Source organism: Sinocyclocheilus grahami, unplaced genomic scaffold (assembly GCF_001515645.1).
Source record: "Sinocyclocheilus grahami isolate Dianchi unplaced genomic scaffold, SAMN03320097.WGS_v1.1 scaffold225.1, whole genome shotgun sequence".
Taxonomy (NCBI): Eukaryota; Metazoa; Chordata; class Actinopteri; order Cypriniformes; family Cyprinidae; genus Sinocyclocheilus; species Sinocyclocheilus grahami.
Genome location: NW_015505404.1, coordinates 914,651 through 936,492, shown reverse-complemented (window position 1 = coordinate 936,492; position 21,842 = coordinate 914,651). Strand labels below are relative to the sequence as shown.

Below are 21,842 nucleotides of genomic sequence, written 5' to 3'. Positions count from 1 at the left end.
ATCGAGCAAAATATTATGCACGTTTCTTCAAAGCGTAATAAAATAACACAACTATCTTTGAAAAAAAGTGCATAATGTTTAAAATAATGTTTATAAACCATATATAATTAATAAAGTTGCTTAAACAATTAGAAAAAAACAGCACCATGCATGTATGTATAGTTTAATACAAAGGACCGAAAACCAATCACAAAGAGTAGGCTACTTTCTTCATTTAAAAACATGAGATACTCACTGATGGGGAAAAACCGCCATAACATCTTTAGACATGTTTTTTTAAAAGTTGAACTTGCATTCATTTTACATGGCCTTCTAAACATGCCGCTCTCTGCGAGACGCGAGTGCAACGCTGATAGAAGTCCCTCTAGAAAATGTGATAAATATGCATTCTGTGTGAACGGCTTGGTTTCAGTTTTGACGTAAACTACATCTTCTCCACACTGATGCTCTCGTTTTCCGTAATATATGAATGAACAACGTAGCAGCGCCGCATCTAGTGGGTTCAACTGAATAGGCTAACAAAAGCATTCAAATGCAATCAATGACACATACATCGTCATCGCATCTCGTGCACCAATGATAAGGCTGCCTGACGGCTGATGCAGACCTTAAATTCGAATGCAACGTTTTTGCATTCGAATGTGTATTTTTTTTTAATTCGACGAATATTCGAAATTAAAAATTTTTTTGACAGCCCTACCGCTCACTCAAACCCGCTGCCCGTTCCTCACTCAAGCCTAATGGGTTTTAATGTTTTTGTCTCGTCGCTCCGGCCTGACAGGGCATCATAGTCATAGACATAAATACCAAGGTGGGGGCGTAACATTTCCATCACACGCTTGAGGTATTCAGCCAATCACAACGCACTGGATAGCTGGCCAATCACAGCACACCTTGCTTTTCAGACCGATGAGCTTTGTAAAAATCGTCGCGTTTCAGAAAGGCGGGGCATAGAGGAGAAACAATAATGTACAGTGTGTGGAAAATACATTTTATTTTTCTTAATTTTTTTTTACTTTAAACCGCATAAACACATTTCATTACACCAAATACACAAAATAATGTTCTTTTTAGCAACATCATATGACCCCTTTAAAGATAAATGCATTTGAAAGCTGTTATATTGTACCAACATGATAAAAATGGCATCCTCTTGACCTTATTAATTATTACATGACATGGATAATTTGCCAAATTATAACTTTTAGCAGTCAGTTCATTCAGACTACCCTTATCAAAAGCAGAAGAGCTTTCACTCACTTTCAAGGTTGCTGTGCTTCAGACATACTATCGTTTCTCCCCTGTGAATGCTTAGTTGTTTATGTGAAGTGAAATATGAGACTCTACTTCCACTAAGGGCAATGTCTCACACTGGATTGTCATTCCCTGTAGTTCATTTGAGGGGGAGACAAATGTGACTTCTGTTGTGTACTGAATGACTTTATATGTCTAAACTTAGGCTGGAGCTCCAGATTATAATGGGAGATTAATTTGGTCTGTATTCACTGAATGTGAAAATGTTTTAGAGACGCTAGAAAACTGTTAAATAGAAGTTCAACCAAAAATTTAAATTTAAATAGCCAGACTTTTTTTTAAAGTCCAGTTCTCACCATAAATTTACAAATTTTGCCTCAATAAACTCCCAATTTGCTGCTTATTAATAGTTAGTTAGTAAGGTGGTTGTTAAATTTAGGTATTGGGGTAGGATTAGGGATGTAGATATGGTCATGCAGAATATGTGCTTTATAAGCACTAATACACATTCAATATGTTAATAATAGAAATGCTAATAAGCAACTAGTTAATGGTGAGAATTGGTCCCTATACTAAAGTATTACCATTTAAATAAATAAATAACTGACAAGTTTTTATTGAAATGGGGTAAGTAAACAGACACGATTTTTATTTTTGGGTATACTATACCTTTAAGATAAGAGAGTTGGTAACACTTTATTTTAAGGTGTCCTTGTCATGCGTTATAATAACAATAAATTATGCATAATTACATGCAAGTAGCCCTAAGCCAAACCCTAATCCTAAACCTACATGTAGTTAATTATTATTACTCAGTACTTAAATGTATAATTACACTGTAACAAGGACACCTTAAAATAAAGTGTTTCCCAAGAGTTCTTTTGAAGTTTTATCAGGTTTATCATCTTAATCACCTAACAACCTTAATAGTGTTCACAGTCAAAATCCACATCATAAGAAGAAAAACCTTAAATACAAACATTTATGAAAACAATAAAAGTAGACAGACCTGTTACAGTACTGCTCGCAAACTCATCCTGTTTACAGCTTGTCTGAGTTTGAGGGGTTTGTAGCGATTGTAGAGGTTATTAATCTATACCTGTGCCCTGTCTAGACAGCGCTGCCATGATGCAGAGTGTTTCGGTGTGATCCTGAGGAATAAACATTTCCATTTGTCATTGACGAGAGGAAGCACGTAAATCACAAGCTTCCATCAGAGAAGCCTGATCCAGCAACATCTACATTCCTGCTGAATGTTTGGAACAGAGATTTTGTACTCGCTGCATTTATTACGTGTTCCAGGTGGCATTTTGCCGTATATAGGTACAAACTCCAAGGTCAAGGGCCTAAGATTCGCATGAATCAGATTAAAATACTTACCTGTAGTCCTTTTACTGCTGAGAAATGAAGCAGAAAATTAAAACGTAGGCTAATATGAGAGCAACAAATTTTATCACGCCAGTTGTGTACACAAAATGATGTAATCCTTCATAGTCCGAAGCTGTTGTCCTCTTATCAGACAACCTTTCATAGAGGTTATAGAAGGACTGAGGATCTAATATGATCTACAGGGCAAAAACGTCAATCAATATGCTGTGAAAGTGACAGTGAACTAATATGATCATTGAGGAATAGTCAGTCAATACCATCTGCTTGCCTTGTCACACAGTTCTTGGCTGTACTCCAGTGATCTGCCTGCTGACGGGTGAGTTTAGAAGTGTGGAAAGTCTTTATTCAGCAGAGATGTCTCAGTCTGTTTCCTCTAGATCTCCAATTCCACCTTTACAGTGTGATTGATCAAATTCCCCCAAATACAGTGGGGTCCAAAATCTGAGACACTAGTAAAAAATGCTTCTATTTTGTATGTTTAGTACATTTAATACATAATACATACAAGTTATATTTGAATGAATTCATAATTTGAAATGAATGAATACTTTAATTATAAATTCAAATTGAAATGAAAAAGTAAAATGAGCATCACAAGTTTGTGTAAAAAACTTCTCCATCATGATTTGTGAGTGATCTAAAGAGCATCTTGATGCAAGAACATGCCTGTACAAAGAGTCACATGATCAAAGCCACTGCAAAGTCAGTGTTTACCTAGTAAGTACAGAATCTTAAATATTTATTTAACTTTGTCAGCGATGCATTGGGAGAGCAGAGAGTGAAATATCAGCTTCTGATTTAAAGGTCTGTTATGCCCAAGATATCAGAGATTTGTTCGTGAGGATACAGTACATGAACGTCTGCACGAGAGACATAGTTTTGGGAATTAAAATACATAGGTATTGTTTTGAACAGATTGGGAGAAATCCACCATTGAACCATAATATTAATGATTGTTTTTCGTCAAAACTTATATGAACTTTTATTATATTATATTCATTGGCTAGGCAAATTTATTTATATAGCACATTTCATACACAATGGTAATTCAAAGTGCTTTACATAAAAGGAAGTAAAATAATCATTAAAAAATAATCACAACAATAAAACAAGGAGTTTAAAAACTTTTTAAATTATTTAAAAATTCATTTAAAATGAATTTTAAACAGTTGAAGATAGAAAATGATTATATATCAAATACAGTGCAATCAGTTCGGACGTAGCACAGTGCTCATTCAATAAATGCGCAGCTAAACAGATGAGTTTTGAGTCTGCATTTAAATGTTTTAGCACATCTGATCTCTTCTGGAAGCTGGTTCCAACTGCGGGTGGCATAATAACTAAAAGCACATTCCCCTTGTTTTGTGTGAACCCTTGGTATTTCTAACTGACTCGATCCTAATGATCTGAGTGGTCTGTTAGGTTTATATTCAGTGAACATATCTGCAATGTATTTAGGTCCTAGACCATTGAGTGATTTATAAACGAGTAAAAGTACTTTAAAATCTATCCTAAATGTAACTGGAAGCCAGTGTAAGGACCTGAGGACTGGTGTGATATGCTCAGATTTTCTGGTTCTAGTCAGAATCCTGACAGCAGCGTTCTGGATGAGCTGCAGCTGTCTAATGGTCTTCTTGGGAAGGCCGGTGAGGAGACCATTACAATAGTTCACCCTGCTGGTGATAAAGGCATGAACAAGTTTCTCCAAGTCTTGACTGAAAACAAAACATCTAATTCTTGCAATGTTTTTGAGATGATAATATGCTGATTTAGTTACTGCTTTGATATGTCTACTGAAACTAAGGTCTGTCTCCAGAATCACACCAAGATTCTTGACTTGATTTTTAGTTATTTGACACCTAGAGTCAAGGTATGCATTCACCTTGATAACTTCATCTTTGTTTCCTTTGTCTGACCTCTGCATAACTTGAGGATGTGCCTATCGCCTTTCTGATATTACTGATCTTCTCAGAAAAGAAGGAAGCAAATTCATTGCGTTTGCTGTCGGAGAGCATTTCACTGGGAATCTGACTTGGGTGGGTTTATCAGTCTCGCAACAGTAGCAAAAAGAGTGCGAGTGTTGTTTACCGTTTATAAGGTTTGAGAAGAAGGTCTGTCTGGCTGTGGCTAGCTCCACACTGAAAGCATGAAGGCTGTCTTTATAAATGCTATAGTGAATTTCAAGTTTCGTCTTCCGCCACATCCGCTCAGTTTTTCTGCATTGTCTTTTCATACTCTGTACTGCTGTTGATTTTCTCCAGGGTGATTTTGTGTCTGCCAGCCTTCTTGCTGACTTTTACATGAGCAATATCATCAATAACATTCTTAACTTTTGAGTTAAAGGAATCCAGGAGATGATCATCAGAGTCTTCAGAAATGCTTGGTGTTATAGCCTTCATAAATAGCACACTAGTGTTCTCGTTAATGCATCTCTTTCTGACAAAGACAGATCTAGATTCAGTGGTAGCAGAGATCAATATATCAAAGAAAATACAGAAGTGATCAGAGAGTGCTACATCCTTAATAACAATGGATGAAATGTTTAGACCTCTACTGATGAGCAAATAATGATAAACTGAATGCGTGTAGCACCTTTCAGCACAATACCTAGATATTCTAAAGACAAGTACTGACCAAATGACACTTGCTTGCATTGATATAGACATCTTTAAATAGAGCAGCCACACCTCCACCTCTCCTGACAGTCCTGCAGGGGGTTTGAACAGGGGCTGTTTCATTGAGGACTGTTGCACTGCAGCTGTCTTCTAGCCATGTTTCATTTAGAAACATAAAATCCTGGTTGTTTGTGGTTAAGTCATTGATCAAAAATTATTTATTTTTTAGTGAGCGAATGTTTAAAAATGCTAACTTGATGACACTACTTTGTGTCTCTATAGCAATCTTAGTTTGAATAGGTCGCAGATTAGATTAGATGGGTCAGCCGTATGGCTTGAGAAGGCCCTTAGACTTTCTATCACGTGATAGAACAGAAATAGAGAAAACTACAGGCACACTGGGTTCCCTCTTGTTCTGTAAACATTTGTGAATGTTGCTGCTATCATAGCGGGGACCCGACACATATCACTGAGAGCTGTTATCAGTTGTTTTTGGTTCAACAGATGAAGGATATTATATTATATTATTAATGGTAATAAAAAAAAAATTAATCAAATACAATATTAATAACATTTTTTATTATTTTTTACAGTAAAAGTACTGTAATTCACACTGTTTATTTTCAGATATGTATCTATGCATATATATTACTCAAATAATTTTCACGGTATACATTACCATTCAAAAGTTTGGTATTAGTAATCCTTTGTAATATTTTTGAATTCTCTTATGCTCACCAAGGCTGCATTTGTTTGATCAAAACATTAATGGCAGCCAAATCACCCTGCAGCCCAAGACTAGTTGCCCACTAAGCTAAGCAGGGTTGAGCCTGGTCAGTACCTGGATGGGAGACCTCCTGGGAAAACTAGGTTGCTGTTGGAAGAGGTGGTAGAGAGGCCAGCAGGGGGTGCTCACCATGTGGGTCCTAATGTCCCAGTATTACGGTGGCCGAGAAGTGCAGAACAAATCACAATTTGAAAGTTTGGTATTAGTAATCCTTTGTAATATTTTTGAATTCTCTTATGCTCACCAAGGCTGCATTTGTTTGATCAAAACATTAATGGCAGCCAAATCACCCTGCAGCCCAAGACTAGTTGCCCACTAAGCTAAGCAGGGTTGAGCCTGGTCAGTACCTGGATGGGAGACCTCCTGGGAAAACTAGGTTGCTGTTGGAAGAGGTGTTAGAGAGGCCAGCAGGGGGTGCTCACCATGTGGGTCCTAATGTCCCAGTATTACGGTGGCCGAGAAGTGCAGAACAAATCACAATTTGAAAAAAAAAAAGGGAGGAAAAAAAAGTTTGGCAAAAGGTGGGATCGAATCCGGGTCGATCGCATCAAAAAGCCAAAGACACACGCTTATACATCTGCGCCACTGGAGCTGATGTTTTATAGCCACTTTTAACTAAATGTAAATAGACCCCCCCGTATTTTTTATTCCAGAGTAAGGGCAATTCATACAATACATTTAAACTGAGCTACTTTAATACCATCTCCGAACTTTCTACCACAACTCTGCAGTTCTTCGGCTGGTTCTTCCTGTATAAGTTGATTGACAGATGTCTCGTCCAGTCAGCGGTGAGTAATCCCAAACCAATGGCGCTGTCTCAAACTATACCTGCCTCTTCCGGTTTGTCGGAATTGTTATTTTGTTTTTTAGACTTGCATTTGCGTTTGTAATTTGTTATTTTGTTTTCAGAATTGTGATTTGCTTTGCACGTTACGGCCACCGTACAGTATAGTGATGGGGGACACTATACTGTCAACAAGCACCGTCCTTTGGTTGAGATGTTAAACTGAGGTCCTGACTCTCTGTGGTCATTAAAAATCCCAGGATGTCTTTCAAAAAGTGTAGAGGTGTGGCCTTGACATCCTGGCCAAATTTGCCTATTGGCCTCTGACCATCATGGCCTCCTAACCATCCCCATATCTGCTGATTGGCTTTATCACTCTGTCTCCTCTCCACCAACAAGCTGGTGTGTGGTGGGCGTTCTAGCGCACTATGGCTGACGTCGCATCATCCAGGTGGATGCTGCACACTGGTGGAGGATGAGGAGATACCCCCCTCACAATGTAGAGCGCTTTTTACATTTTATACAAATGTAATGAATTATTATTATTATTAACATTGTATTCGAATAATTCTACATTTTTAAACAACTGTTTTCTATACTTTTGTATATTATATTTTTTGTAGAAATCATGATACATTATTTTTCATGTTTCTTTGATGAATAGAAAGTTCAAAAGAACATTCATATTTTCATATTTATAAATGGCTTTTTTGTCACTTTTGGTCAACTTAATATATAGGCCTATAAAATAATATATATTAAATCTTACTGACCTGAAACGTTTAACTTAACCTTCTAAGATATTTTTTTCATAAAAATTCCAAACATTTTTTGTAGTGCTATCAGTGTAGTGCTGTCTGAAATACTTGAAGACCCAGAAATGAAGAATGCTGAGCTGAAAGTTGCATTTCAGAGGAAAACAGCTACAGAGAGAAACAAGATTTTCAAATGAGATAATATGTCAGAGAGAGAGAGCAGAACATAAATGTGTAAGATCAAAACAGATCATTAAATTTTCTGACTTCCTCTGTTCCTCTAGAAAAGCATTGAGTGAAAGTACCGTCACTGCTGTGCACATCATGGACATCAAGCCCTGAATATTTCAGCAAATGGCCCGTCGATAATTGCATGTGAGTTACCTCTTCACTAATGGCTCACAGGGACTGTGATGTTTCAGGGCAGAGTCAGCACATCTGGCTTTCCATAAATATTTTGTGAAAGTCTGAATAACAGACTGATCTGCAGCTCTGTTATCATCGGCAAGAGCAGAGGCTTCGTCTGACAGATTAACCTCCTTTCTCTAAAAGATTGTTTCCTCCAAAAATCTGGTGTGTGCAGAGGATTCTAGCACAGATCTCTCACACATCTGCCATATGAAATACAAAATGGAATCGGTATTCATGGACTGGTCACAAATGACTTAAAAAGCGTACTGCTTTTCGCTACACTGTCACTACACTGAAAAAATATAATGTCTAAAAAATGTTCACTTAGAAATTGCTAGTAAATTTCACAAATATTTAAAAAGAAACAGCAAGTAAAATTGCTTTAAACATGAACTTTGATATATTGAGTAGATATATTGCATTATGTTTTGCTTTCAGGTTTTTGCTTGGTGACAGACTAGCTGCAAGATGTTGTTAATGTTTTATTTCATCTACTTCAGAGGTGGGTTGGCATGCTTTATCAATAATGTAGTGACATGAGGGCGTTAAGTGAGATGCCTATTCATTCACTTATATGTGTTTTGCAGGGTGTAATGTATACAAACTACTTCTGATCTTGCTCTCTCTATATATATGTATTGCAGGAAATGATTCATATTGATCACTGCGGGGCCTTTGCTATAAACACAAGATAAAATCTTATATTTAGTCTTATATTTAATATGGCATGACAAAAGACTGTGCAGTTTTAATCTCTGATTATCATAGTTTTTATATACTGTGAAAATAAATGCAACAGGGTCTCAGAATTGGAAAATGGAAGGACAAAACACAAAGATTACACACCACCACACAGCAATATATCAGTTAATTTTTTTATATTTTAATATTTGAGTGAAAATAAAGTTAAAATACATCACATTCCGATAGACAGTTAAAAATCTATAAAATATCTCTAATAATTTTAAAGATATTTGTCTATATATTTTTTGCAGAAAACATATTTAAACATCTATACATTTCTTTGGAAACATCTAGACAAGTTAATAAACTAAAAAGATAAAATATGTAATTTATGTAATATATTAATGGATTATTTAGCACTGTAACTCCTCATTTGGTATTTGCAACTGAATTCCATTTCATACAGTTGAGAAAATTACACCATTGTATTGCAGTGTAAGTTTGTCTCTTTTCATGTATGTTTGTTCTTTAACTCTTCTTTCAAGAGATAATGACAAGAATACTGATACTTCTGTAATGCTTCTATTTTCAATTGTTCTTAACATGCATTTCAGGAAGGATGTGAATGCATTATACAGTATATTTATCATATTATTACCTAGTCTCACAGTGATGTTTTAGTACCACAGTATACACTGCAGTATGGATATTATCAACTGTAAACAAAATGAACCTAGCCTAAAGGTGACTCAGAGAGCCTTGAGGAACTGGAAAGTTCATAAAGTTACTTTAACCCTGAATAAGATACATGAGAAGCATTAAGGAGCATTTACTGTATGCCATTCTACATTGTTAGCTGTCTACGTGCAAATCAAGTATATCAAGATTTTTGGTAAATGTGGTACACTACATTTTTGCCACTAAATTGCTGACTATGTTCTGCAGGTCTTTGGTTCGCATACGGGTGGTTTCCAGGACCTCTTCATGATTAACCCTTTCTGTGCTGTTGTAGTCAGTCACTACTTTGTTGGTAATAAGGGAGAGTCCAAACACACGCATCCCACCGTGACGAGCGACCACCACCTCTGGAACAGTACTCATACCTAATTACAGAGAAACTGCATTTATTTGATGAAAAATACAGTAAAAACTGTAATATTGTGAGATATTGTTACTATTTAAATAACTGTTATTATATATTTAAATATGGGGAAAGTGGGGGATTTTGTTGTAAGGAAACACTTTCTTGTTGTCCAGCAGGTCAGCCAATCCACCGAGTCCTGAACCACAGATAATTGCCACTTTGGGCCTGATATCTGTGTTAGCAAGCAGCCAGTCCATGGTTTCTTTGTAGTCCTCATAGCTGTAGCTATATAGAAACAAAACATGTTTTTTGCTGAATTTTTTCCTTAGTGGGGCTGGTGTCGGTCATGCATCAAAAAACACCCATGTCATAATAAAGTGACAAACTGCTGGATAATGTCTGACTAATTTCCTACTTGGTTATGAAATAAGGAGGTATCAGAATGATATGTATTACACACACATACATCTAATATCTCACACCTGTGCTATGGGGAAAGTGGGGGATTTTGTTGTAAGGAAACACTTTCTTGTTCTCCAGCAGGTCAGCCAATCCACCGAGTCCTGAACCACAGATAATTGCCACTTTGGGCCTGATATCTGTGTTAGCAAGCAGCCAGTCCGTGGTTTCTTTGTAGTCCTCATAGCTGTAGCTATATAGAAACAAAACATGTTTTTTGCTTAATTTTTTCCTTAGTGGGGCTGGTGTCGGTCATGCATCAAAAAACACCCATGTCATAATAAAGTGACAAACTGCTGGATAATGTCTGACTAATTTCCTACTTGGTTATGAAATAAGGAGCAAATGTCAAATGACCTGTCAAGTACAGTGATCCAATCAAGTTGCTTTCAGAGTGAGCAAGTCAATTGAAAACAGTATTTACACTCTTAAAAATAAAGGTGCTTCAAAAGGTTCTTCACAGCGATGCCATAGAAGAACCATTTTTGGTTCCACAAAGAACCATCTCTTTCTTATCTTTTTATAATCTGAAGAACCTTCTTTCGCCACAAAGAACCTTTTGTGAAACAGAAAGGTTCTTCAGAGGTTAAAGGTTCTTTATGGAACCATTTCTATGGCATCGTGAAGCACCTTTATTTTTAATAAATAAAGTGTAGAATAGAGAAGCAAAAATTCTACATTCTTGAGTGTAGAATAGAGAAGCAAAAGTATATACAGTACTACAGTAACAAAAAGGTTTTGTTTTTTATACATATTATATTATATTATATAATTATTGCTCCTTGTCATTTGCAATGCTATTGTGTTGGAGTATGTTGAATTATCTCTTTGACTGTCATTTACCTGAACAATCGCTGTAGTAAATGATTTCCAGTATCTGTCTGTGTGTGTGAGCTACTGTATAACTGCTGGTCATGTTACCATACAAGACTAATGGACGACCAATGGAGTAGATATAAATCCATTTCTGAGCTGGAACTATATGAAATAACTATACTAATGGTCTGTGCTCATCTCTGGATTTTGCTTGGGTCTCAATTATCAAAGCAATCTATTGTATTTTTCATTTGTAGCAAACTGTAAAGAGCTTTGTTATCAGTTAGTGTACAAGAATACTTGGGCTTAATATACTTTATATATATATATATATATATATATATATATATAAAAAATATATATATATCGTCAGCTGAACAGTCGTGTTAAACAACAGTACACACAGCCTCGTTTTCACTCCTGTCAAAAATGTAATATGGCGTTCCCATGACTAAGGTTTATGTGATGCTTTTCAGAGTAGGTAGTTCAAAATTCACTTGAAGTCTTTTAGGCTGTTAGTCATTATGACATTATGCTTTCTTGGTGTCAAAAAGTGTCTGTCATTATTTAACTAACACGAAGCACCGTCATACTCTGAATTATTTTATAGTCTTTTGAAACTGAAACAAAAATGACCCATTCATACTGAATTGCTTTCATAGTTGGACTGCCCACATTTATAATCAGAAAGTCTTTCATAGCTGAGAAAATATCGGGTAGGAAGAGCTGTAAGCATGCGCTGTCCGTGGTGCTGCAAGGCGTTGCGGGATCAGCACTTTCCATTCCGAGCGTCAAACACTACGTGACTCCATAACACTCAATGAGAATGCACAATAGGCCTCTTATTTTACAATCACAGCGCTGCCCATTATTTTTATGTTTTTTACTTTGACAAGGTCTGCCAACAGCCCTGATGTCCTCATTTGCTACGGTTCTCGTAGCTGTTTTTCCACAGCTTTTATAGCGAAGCCTGTCACTTTAAGAGCTGCGTATTATTCTGGGCGCATCCACAAAACTGAATAGCAGGATTCTGTTACGTAACCGTAATTATGAGTAGCTGATTTTATAGATAATATGTTATTAAAAATGTCATTCGGCAACAAATGTTCTTTTTTACAATGGAACTGGAGGGCACATACTAGTGGAAGAATGTGAATGAAGAATAAACTATCGCCACCCAAACACTTGGGGAACTAAAAATCCTCTTTAGGATGTGAGGCTGCGTTGTTAAGCTTATCGGTTTTGTTCTTCAGGTTGATCTATGATATAAAGCCCTGTTTGATGATGAGGGATGTAAATAAAAAGCGACACGACTACTAACGAATGTAATCCCATATTTGTTCACAATAAGATTTCATTTAGACAGTCTGGTATGATGTAGGATATTGATTTGGCAGGTCTGTTATGCTGTAAGGCGGCGAATCTGGCGCATTATATTCGTTTTTCACCTTACCTGCATTCGCTGGATGTTGACATGTCCGCAGTTGGTCGGGATAGCCTACTGTTGGCAGGAGGAATAATACAGAGCAACCTGAGCGAGAGGTCAAACACCCGACCCGACGGTCTCGTGGGATGGCGTGACGGATGAGGAGTCCGTCTTAAAACTGGTTTCTTAAACAGCGCTCGTTGTTCTAATCCAATCTTCTGTGAGAATGGGCCGCTCACTGACCCGCAGTTAAAGAGCCTTGAGAACGGTCATCCTGCCAGGACCAGCAACAGACGTGTAGTGGTGCCTCACAGCAGGGGAAATAACGTGTTTCTATGTAACGTTAGTTTAACCGAAGTGTCCAGGGAAACATTTGTCACTAGCAGAGATTATGGATGTTTTTTTAAATACCAACCGGACTTTGACACAGTTTCGTCTACTGCTGTAGTTAAATATTCAGTGGTTTACCACCTTTCACTCTTAAAATTAAACTAAATAATAAATTAAGTTCTTCAGTATCTTTGAAGTCACTTAGGTTCAACAGCTGACCGGCAACAGCTCTTATAAACCTACCAAACTAATTCTCTGCTGTAATGGGTTTTTGAGTTGGTTATGTTCTAATAGGGGATTAGAAAAAGCTCTTGATGTTTTATTATACAGTACATTCTTCAGATCAGTGCATTGGTTTCTCATTAAAGTAGGGCTGTAACCACCATGAACATTAAGGGGACATTGATTGGTCAGATTAGTGATTGACCAATGGGTTTCTTCAGTGGTCGATTCTTAAGTTGCTATAAAATGTAATTCTTCATGTCATCAGATTGTAAAACTCTTTTTGCTTGTTTTATGCATGTATTGTTTGTGGACTATTGGTAAATGCAACATATATAAAAAAACTTCAGTCTAAATTAAAATGTAAAATAAAGCACATTTGAAATATTTAAAGTTAATTCTTGGAGAAAGACACTTTCCCATGTGAAAAAGAAGTGCACTTAATTTGATTGAATGTGCACTTGGTGTACTTACAGATAATATAATATTAATGAAATAAAAGGCCACTAAGTGTACTTAAAGAACATACGCTTTCATTACTTTTTTTTTTTTGCATAACTAATTACACTTTAAAAAAATGCCGTTTGTAATAATGTCAAATTAAAATTTTACTGTAGAGTGCATTTTAAATTATTATGTTTTAATAATCTTTTGTCATGCTTTGAAGAAATACACTTATTTTAATGTATTGAATAACATTAAAGTACTTAATTTTAACTTATAAAAATGTAAACTATGTATATTTTAAATGTACTAATTTGCAACTTTATTAGCCTATTACAAATATGTAATTACCAATATATTTAAATAGATGACATACAAGTTTTAACAGAAATAACTTAAAATTTTAGTTGATCATAAATGCTTTTCAGTACATTCTGCAGTACACCAAACATATCCAGTCAAAAATACTAATAATAAAGTTACATGAATTCATGTAATTTAGTCTTAAGTATGTAAAAAATACACCTACCTAATTGCATTTATTATACATTTAAATTTCATTTAATTGCAAACATGCATATAAAGTTTCCAAAACAATTATATTCAGTTGGCACTTCAGTATAATATTCTAAAAGCCTTGTACTTCTTTTACACAAGGGTAGCCTATAATCAGTTAAACTCTACATATGTTGTTGGTGCAAAATATCAAACTGCATTTCATGTTATGACAAGAGATGCACCACACCCATGTTTATTTATGTATTATGCTATTATTGTGTATGCTCAACACTCTTACTTTTGGAACAACTGCTGGGTGGGTGAGAAAAGGAATAAGAGAAAAGAAAATGACCTTAATAAAGTCACAATGAATGTAAAATGGCTGAGCGAGTGAAAACATTGTCTTCTTCAGTATGTCACTATATAAAAAGGCAAATAGATGCAATTTTGATATCTTTTTAAAATGGTTCAAGGTATGAAAGAGATGTGTATTTGCTTTGGTAGGAATGAGAATTAGTAACTATGTCAAATTCAAAATATATTATTTAGGGCTGTCAGTTTACCGCGTTAACTTAATTAATTAGTTTTAAAAAAAATATCGCGATTAAAATATTTTAACGCAGTTAACGCACTGGGCCCGCCCCCAGGAGATGCACCTGTACATCATCTTACATTTCATACAGTTGACTGTTGACAAATATGATGCAGAGCAACAACTCCATAAACGCAGTTATTCCCTAAAATTCAAGATATTGGTGCAAAAATGTCCCTGTATGTGTTTTTGTCTCATTTATATCAGCGATATCACACGAGCAGCGAGAGCAATAGCGAGAGCAGTATCACACTAGTGCTGGTTTTGTCCAGAATATTACGAGTTTAAATGTGATTTTATACAGCAGTTCAGTTAATAAGAAGTTGATATTGTGTTATATTTTAAACACAATAATATGGATTTTGCTCAATTTAGCAGAGAACATTACCTTTAAAGCCATAGCAGAATTGTTGCGCATCTCCGAGCAACACAGTTTAGTTTCTGAATGAATCCGCGTTTTGAACGAATTGTGTGAACCAATGATTCAAAGTCCCATTCATAAAGAGAGCCGTTGACTTCATTCCTGAATGAATTAGCCGTTCGAATGAATGAAAGACACAAAGATATTTACCGCCACCTGCTGGCAGATTTTCTTAGAGTATCATTTAATTAAAAAAATAAAAATATAATAATAATAATAAAGATAAAAATAAAAACATTAAAGGGATAGTTCACCCCAAAAAATTAAATTCTGTCCTCATTTACTCACCCTCATGTCGTTTCAAACCTTTCTTTTGTGGAACATAAAAGAAGGCATTTTAAAGACTGTTGGTAACAAAGCTCTTTTGGTTACCAATGACTTTCATTGTATGAACAAAAAATACTGAGATGTTTCTCAAATGATCTTCTTTTATGTTCCATAGTTTATGCTAGGCTGTTGTAGCCTAAATGTTTATGTGAAATCATATAAGTATTTTCAGTGACAGCTTAAACTTTCATTTTATGTTGAATCAAATAAAATAGTTCTAAAGCTACAATTTGTAATGTCTACTTGATACTTTCTCATTTAACACAAAAATAGCTTTAAATAATCTTTTGTGGGTATTTTCACAGCCAAATTTATTTTGCGATTAATTAATCAAAACATGTAATTAGATTTTTTTTAAATGTAATCGACTGACAGCCCTAATTACTTATTTTGCCATGACACACATGTCCAAATTACATTTAAAATTTTTTGAAATAATATTACACATGGTTGGGTCAAAGGGGACAGACTGTCTGCCTAATGTTACACTAAATAGTAGTCCGAAAAAAGACTTCAGGATTTTAGTCTAATTTCATAAATCTTGTGCTGAGAACCTTAATGTGAATATAAAGTGTAAAATAAAATGTTTATCAAATGTGTTTATTCTGCCATTGTTCCCTGACATCAGATTATGGTGTCTTGTACAGTCTCCTCTACTGTTCTTTGAGATTTTAATCAAGGGAACGGTACAGTTTGTTTGTGGTTTTAAGTTGCTATGGTACAGATGTCCTCACCTACAAAACTTTCAGCGAATCACAGGGCGTCTTTGTAAACGCACACCAGTGAGCTGTTTACTGAAAACGTTCGGTGCCATGGCGACCGCTGTCATGGTAACCACCAAGCGCAAAGCTGAGAAATGAGCGCTTGAGGAAGAGCCTACACAAGAAAAGGGCTGGAATTTAAAAAGCTTTATTAATTGTATTGTTCTGACTCTTAGTTCATAATGTAGCCGTGTGGTTATTTTATAAAAATCCATTTTAAACGTCTTGCGTTTCGGATAAACACAACAGTACCAAATGAAGCGTCCTAGCGTGCGAATGGCGACTAGCCACCTGCTTCTCGCTTAAACATTTAACGCTTGTCATCGTCAATCACGCGAGAAAAAACCCCCAGACATTTCTGTAATTAGCATCAGATTTAATTTTTACTCAAAAACGTGAATCAGTTTGTTTCAAAATGCCAGCCTCGAATGTCCAAGATTCTCACTCAAACCTCCGAAGTTCACGCGAGAAGATGCCAGCAGGATTCAAAACAAAAGTGGTGGCACCCCGAAATCCCAAACTGGTAAAACGGGAAGCAAATTCTGAGGTGAGCATTTTAATCTATATCTATATCTTAAAACTGTAATTTTAAAGCAGCAAGTTACCCTTATCATTAATTAAATCCCTGCCTCAAAACAGAGCACTAACTATTAGTAATTCATTAAACTACAATTTACATAAACATACATACTTACTGTTCTTTCTTAAAAGGACACCTAAAATGCAGTGTTTTGAATCACATAACTAGCTATTAAAAATGAACCACATCCTTCACTACAGTACATTAAGCATTTACATTAAGAGTCTGACCATGAAAAATAAGTGCATTGTTTATGTTCCTTGTTGATTGAAAGCTGTTGAGTGTTGACAACCTGTTCTTCTCTAGTCCAATTTTATTTATTGTAACTGCTCCCTTTTATTTTTTTCCCTTTTATTTTTGTTTGTCATTTAATATCCAATAGACTATATCTATGTATATGTCAAGAAGCAAACTTCCTGATCTCTGCATGTCACTGTTAGGCAATATAAAGCAAACAGTCTAGTCCAGGGATCTCCAACCCTGCTCCTGGAGAGCTACCAACCTGCAGACTTCCATTTCAACCCTGCTCCAACACCTCTGCCTGCCTGTAATTATCAAGTAATCCTGAACACCTTGATTAACTGGTTGAAGTGTGTTGATTGGGGTTGGAGCAGAAATCTGCAGAATGGTAGCTCTCAGAATACAGAGCTCTCTGCAATATAGATTCATGCAGAATATAGGAAAATATTTTTACATAGTGGATAAATGTGCTCATAACAGGCTGCATATGTCTTTGCAGCTGATTCCATCTGTATATGCTCGAGAAATGTGCCAGACTACAGAAGAACGATTATCAAACACTTACGAGATGCATCCGCCCCGTATCCTGGAGCTTTTAGATATGAGTGAGACCACACATCACAAGGTAAAATATCAGCATTTAACATATAAACAAAGCATCAGGCTGTCTTTGAGTTTACATGAACAACGGTTAAAGTTACTGGTCGTCAGGCTACAGAAGAATACCATAATTCCTCCGTTCAATTAGGCCTAAGACATCGAGAGTCACGCAGACCTATAACAACCCAGCCACAACACATAATTGCAAATAACATGCCTTACCTTAACACAGAATCGACCACAGAGTCCAACGTTTATATTTTTTCTACGAATCTTTGAGTTAACATGTACTAAACATGAGTGGAATTTGCACCACAGTGCCCCCACACCTTGATGCTCATGACAAAATAATAGCATGTATAGTTATCTTAATTGAAGTGAATTAGGTTTAAATCGCCGTCATGCATGAATGAATTAATGATATTTTTGCAATTTTACACATAATAATCCACGATGATCACATTACACAAAATTGAAACTGCACATCAAAATAACACATTGCCAATATTTTTGAGACCCCCCAAAATTTCACAAATCACGTTTTCAGGGGAGCCCATGTCTTATTAAGGGGAGCCGAGCTCCCCCTAGCTCCCCCGTAGTTCGCACCCTGCTGGTTCCAAGTATCTTAGCAGCAACATTTTCAAAGTTAATTAAGGTCATTATCACAGTCTCTCTCTGGGGAGATACTAATGGCTTTTAATATGTATAGTATAGTAACTGTAGCTGTTTACACTACCTATATTGTACTATATTGACCTAATAAAATGTGAGTCAGACTGGATGTGATGGAGGTAATTATATGTGAAAATCTTCTCGGTGACGAATGCTGTATGTTCTACCTCAACACAACCCTGGGTGTGCTGCATCTGATTTTTCTCACACAACACAATTCACAGATGTTTTTTTTTTTTCTTAATAAAGTGGACATTTGAATGCAAAAGCCATTTGTTGAGCCATTTTCTACATTTTATATTTAAACATTTCATCAGATATTATCTAAAAGTCTGACTTTGGCTTTGACGTTTTTTTTTTTTTTAAATACAGTTTTCCTCATTAGATTTGGACCAGGCCATGTTTCAGCCATATCCGTCTGAGATTGTGTTTCAGAACTACTCACCATTTAAGACATACAAGGTGCCCTTAGAGCTGCGTAACAGTGACAAGGTAACTTTTATCCTTCTGAGGAGATTATACAGTCAGTTTGTTGCACAATTACACAATGAATGTATTTAAAAAAAACAAAGAATATTTAGTACATTTGGGTGCATTTGTCTTTATACTGGTATATGCTTTATTATGAACTTCCAGTTCAAAGGATGGAAATGAATTGAAAGGAGATTTATTTGCCTGATTGTGAGCACAAGCGATTTGCATCCCACCACCGCAAATCAAGTCCTGGACATTTTCCAATTACCAGGATTTATGAAAACCTTTATACACATGAACCAATTCACCTGTTCACAAAATAGAGATGCAATTGGTTTAAATTTAATTGTCTCTGCAAATCTTCTTTTTTGGACCTCTGTCTGTATTTTGGCATAAATCTGACTATATCTGGAGGATACAGTATATGATTTTGTTAACCTATATTGGAAGCTTGTAGTTCATGCCATTCTGATTCACACCATTCTTGCACTATTCCTTTAAGACAGTTAGACATTATTTTGTTCATTTTCGTGTGTAATGAACACTGGCTTGACAAAGGTATGTTTATAACCATTACAGGTTCCTCGACTGGTAAAGGTAATTGAAGATGACTCACTTTATTTTAAAGTGGCCAGCCCACTAGATGCTAGTAAGAAAGTGGCCCCAGGCATGGCATCTATATTCACCATTCTATTCACTCCACAGGAGAACAAGGTAAAGTTTATAGTTTCAATAAGCAACAAATGCAGCTGACACCTACTATTTAATTGGTTATACATTATATGATCATTGTCAGTGTACTCATGAGCCAATTGCATGCATTTAAATGTATAACCAAAAGAAGTTATGCAAAATATGCAAAAACTGTCACACGGTGATGTCTGTAATTCTGTCTCTACAACACAATGTTGCAAATAAACCTCAAAGTCAAGTCTCATTTTAATGTTTAACATATCTTTAAGAAATCGGAGAAAGTACTTTGGTAAGCAGAGGACACAAGAGACTTGTCCACCACGGCCACTTACTTGTCCATTAGATACTCTTTTGCAGTTTGTGAAGTGGCCTGCTAATCTATTTTGGTTTGGCAAAACATTAATGGAGATTTCTTCATGCATTAATTCAAATAGAGTCAGTTTAATAGATCTATGGTGGCCCAGTCTTTCCTCTCTTGCCTGTATTCTCTGTCAGGTTTTGCATCTGATTGAGGATTATGGATTAATTCTTCAATACAGTAATTCCCAAATTCTGGGGTTTATTTAAATTAGGATTGATTAATTGATTAAGCATACAATATGTACTAGATATACAGTACCATATTTAGGTTTGTTTTAAAGGGATAGTTCACCCAAAAATGAAATTTCTGTCATTAATTACTCACCCTCATGTCGTTCCAAACCCGTAAGACTTTCGTTCATCTTCTGAACACAAATTAAGGGTGTTTTCACACCTGGCCCGTTGTTTCGGAACCTGGCGTGTTTCCCCCCTTAGCTCGGTTCGTTTGGCCATATGTGAACACGGCAATCGCGCCCGGATCCGCGCGAAAACAATCGGTCCGAGATCGCCTGAACGAGGTGGTCTCGGCTTGATTGAAAACGAACTCTGGAGTGGTTCGGTTGTAGTGAGAAAGCAATCCGATCTAACGGACCAACGAACCAGGCTATATCACAATGTATAATGGGTAATTATGTAAGTTCCGTGAAAAGCATTAGCTTTGTTGTTTTGCTAATACTTCAAAATGAACCTGTGAATGTCTGTGGGTGAGCCTGTCTTCGCCATTCAAAATAAAAAAGTGCACTTTTTCATTTTATAATGCCGTCTTATTGCTCTTCTTCCTAGTAGGTGCATTTTAAAAATGTTTTTCCAATGAATCCTGGACTCCTGCTCAAAATGATAAATTAACATAACGACAGCTAAAAAAAAAAAAAAAAAAGCTGTTGTCGTTCCATTTTGATGGATGACAGCCGTGACAGCTATGGAATCCCGGAAAATAAACCGTGGAACTTTGACCAATGAGACAACAGTTTAATCGCGCATGACTTGTATTAACAAATTTGGTCCGTTTAGAAACTTTGCCGTGTGAAGGCGAACCGCACCAAGAATAAAAATTAACATTGTAATAATTTTAATCCCTGTTTCGGAACAAAGCAATCGATCTACAGGTGTGAAAGCACCCTAAGATATTTTTGATGAAATCTGAGCGCTTTCTGACCCTCCATAGACAGCAACGCAACTGACAAGTTTAAGGTCCAGAAAGGTAATAAGGATCGGTAAAATATCATTATCACTATCGTTAAAATAGTCCACGTGACATCATTGTTCAACCATAATGTTATGAAGCTCTGAGAATGTCACATGGACTATTTTAATGATGTCTTTACTCTTTTTACTAGCCTTGAATGTGCCAGTCTCGTTGCTGTCTATGCAGGGTCAGAAAGCACTTGGATTTCATCAAAAATATCTCAATTTGTGTTTCGAAGATGAACAAAGGTCTTACGGGGTTGGAATGACATGAGGGTGAGTAATTAATGACAGAATTTTCATTTTTGGGTGAACTATCCCTTTAAGTCCTTGCCTTCTTCAAGGCTTTATGTTCCTCTGTGTATCACCACTGACATTCAGATGCTTGTAATTGTAGGATTACATCCACAGACTCATCTGTGTGACTGAACGTGAGAAGTTTGAAGTTCCTATTCGTGCAATTGGGCCCCGTGCCATCTTGGACTTCCCAGATAGTCTGCATTTCCAAGGTTGTCCGGTTAAGTGCTTGTCCCAGAGAACTCTGCTTGTGCGGAACATAGGAAATTGTGAGGCTAAATTCCAGCTCAGCACCTGTAGGTAAGAGAGGCATGTCAGTGCAGATTTTTGGACATTGTGTTGTACAGATCATTTTGATCTGTGACTGACACTTTCTTTTTAAGATTGCATTTATAAATGGTGTATATGTTCCCCACAGCCCATTTTCCGTAGAACCATCCATAGGAACTCTTGATGTTGGTCAAAGCATGCAAGTTACCATTGAGTTCTTGCCTAAAACCACAGGGGATCACTGCCAGGTTTTGCTGCTGCACTACCATTCAGGTATTTACTGCTAATTACATCACCACAATCTGCTCTTCCCACAAACTCCTCCTCTTCAACACTGCTGTATGTCACTGTGACACAGGTACTGATTGCCACAGGCAATTGCCAGCAAGTGTAAATGATCTTATTATTAACC

General features: G+C 36.3%; 1 protein-coding gene across 1 annotated transcript in view; it reads left to right on the top strand.

Annotated features, from left to right (window-relative positions):
• Positions 1–16,142: 16,142 nt before the first annotated feature.
• hydin (HYDIN axonemal central pair apparatus protein) overlaps positions 16,143–21,842 on the top strand; it is a 76,744-nt gene continuing 71,044 nt past the window's right edge. Inside the window, 6 exon segments of the mRNA XM_016287873.1 lie at positions 16,143–16,606; positions 17,379–17,504; positions 18,524–18,643; positions 19,205–19,339; positions 21,261–21,460; positions 21,579–21,703. Of these exon segments, the coding sequence (XP_016143359.1) occupies positions 16,475–16,606; positions 17,379–17,504; positions 18,524–18,643; positions 19,205–19,339; positions 21,261–21,460; positions 21,579–21,703 (838 nt within the window). The 5' untranslated portion in view covers positions 16,143–16,474.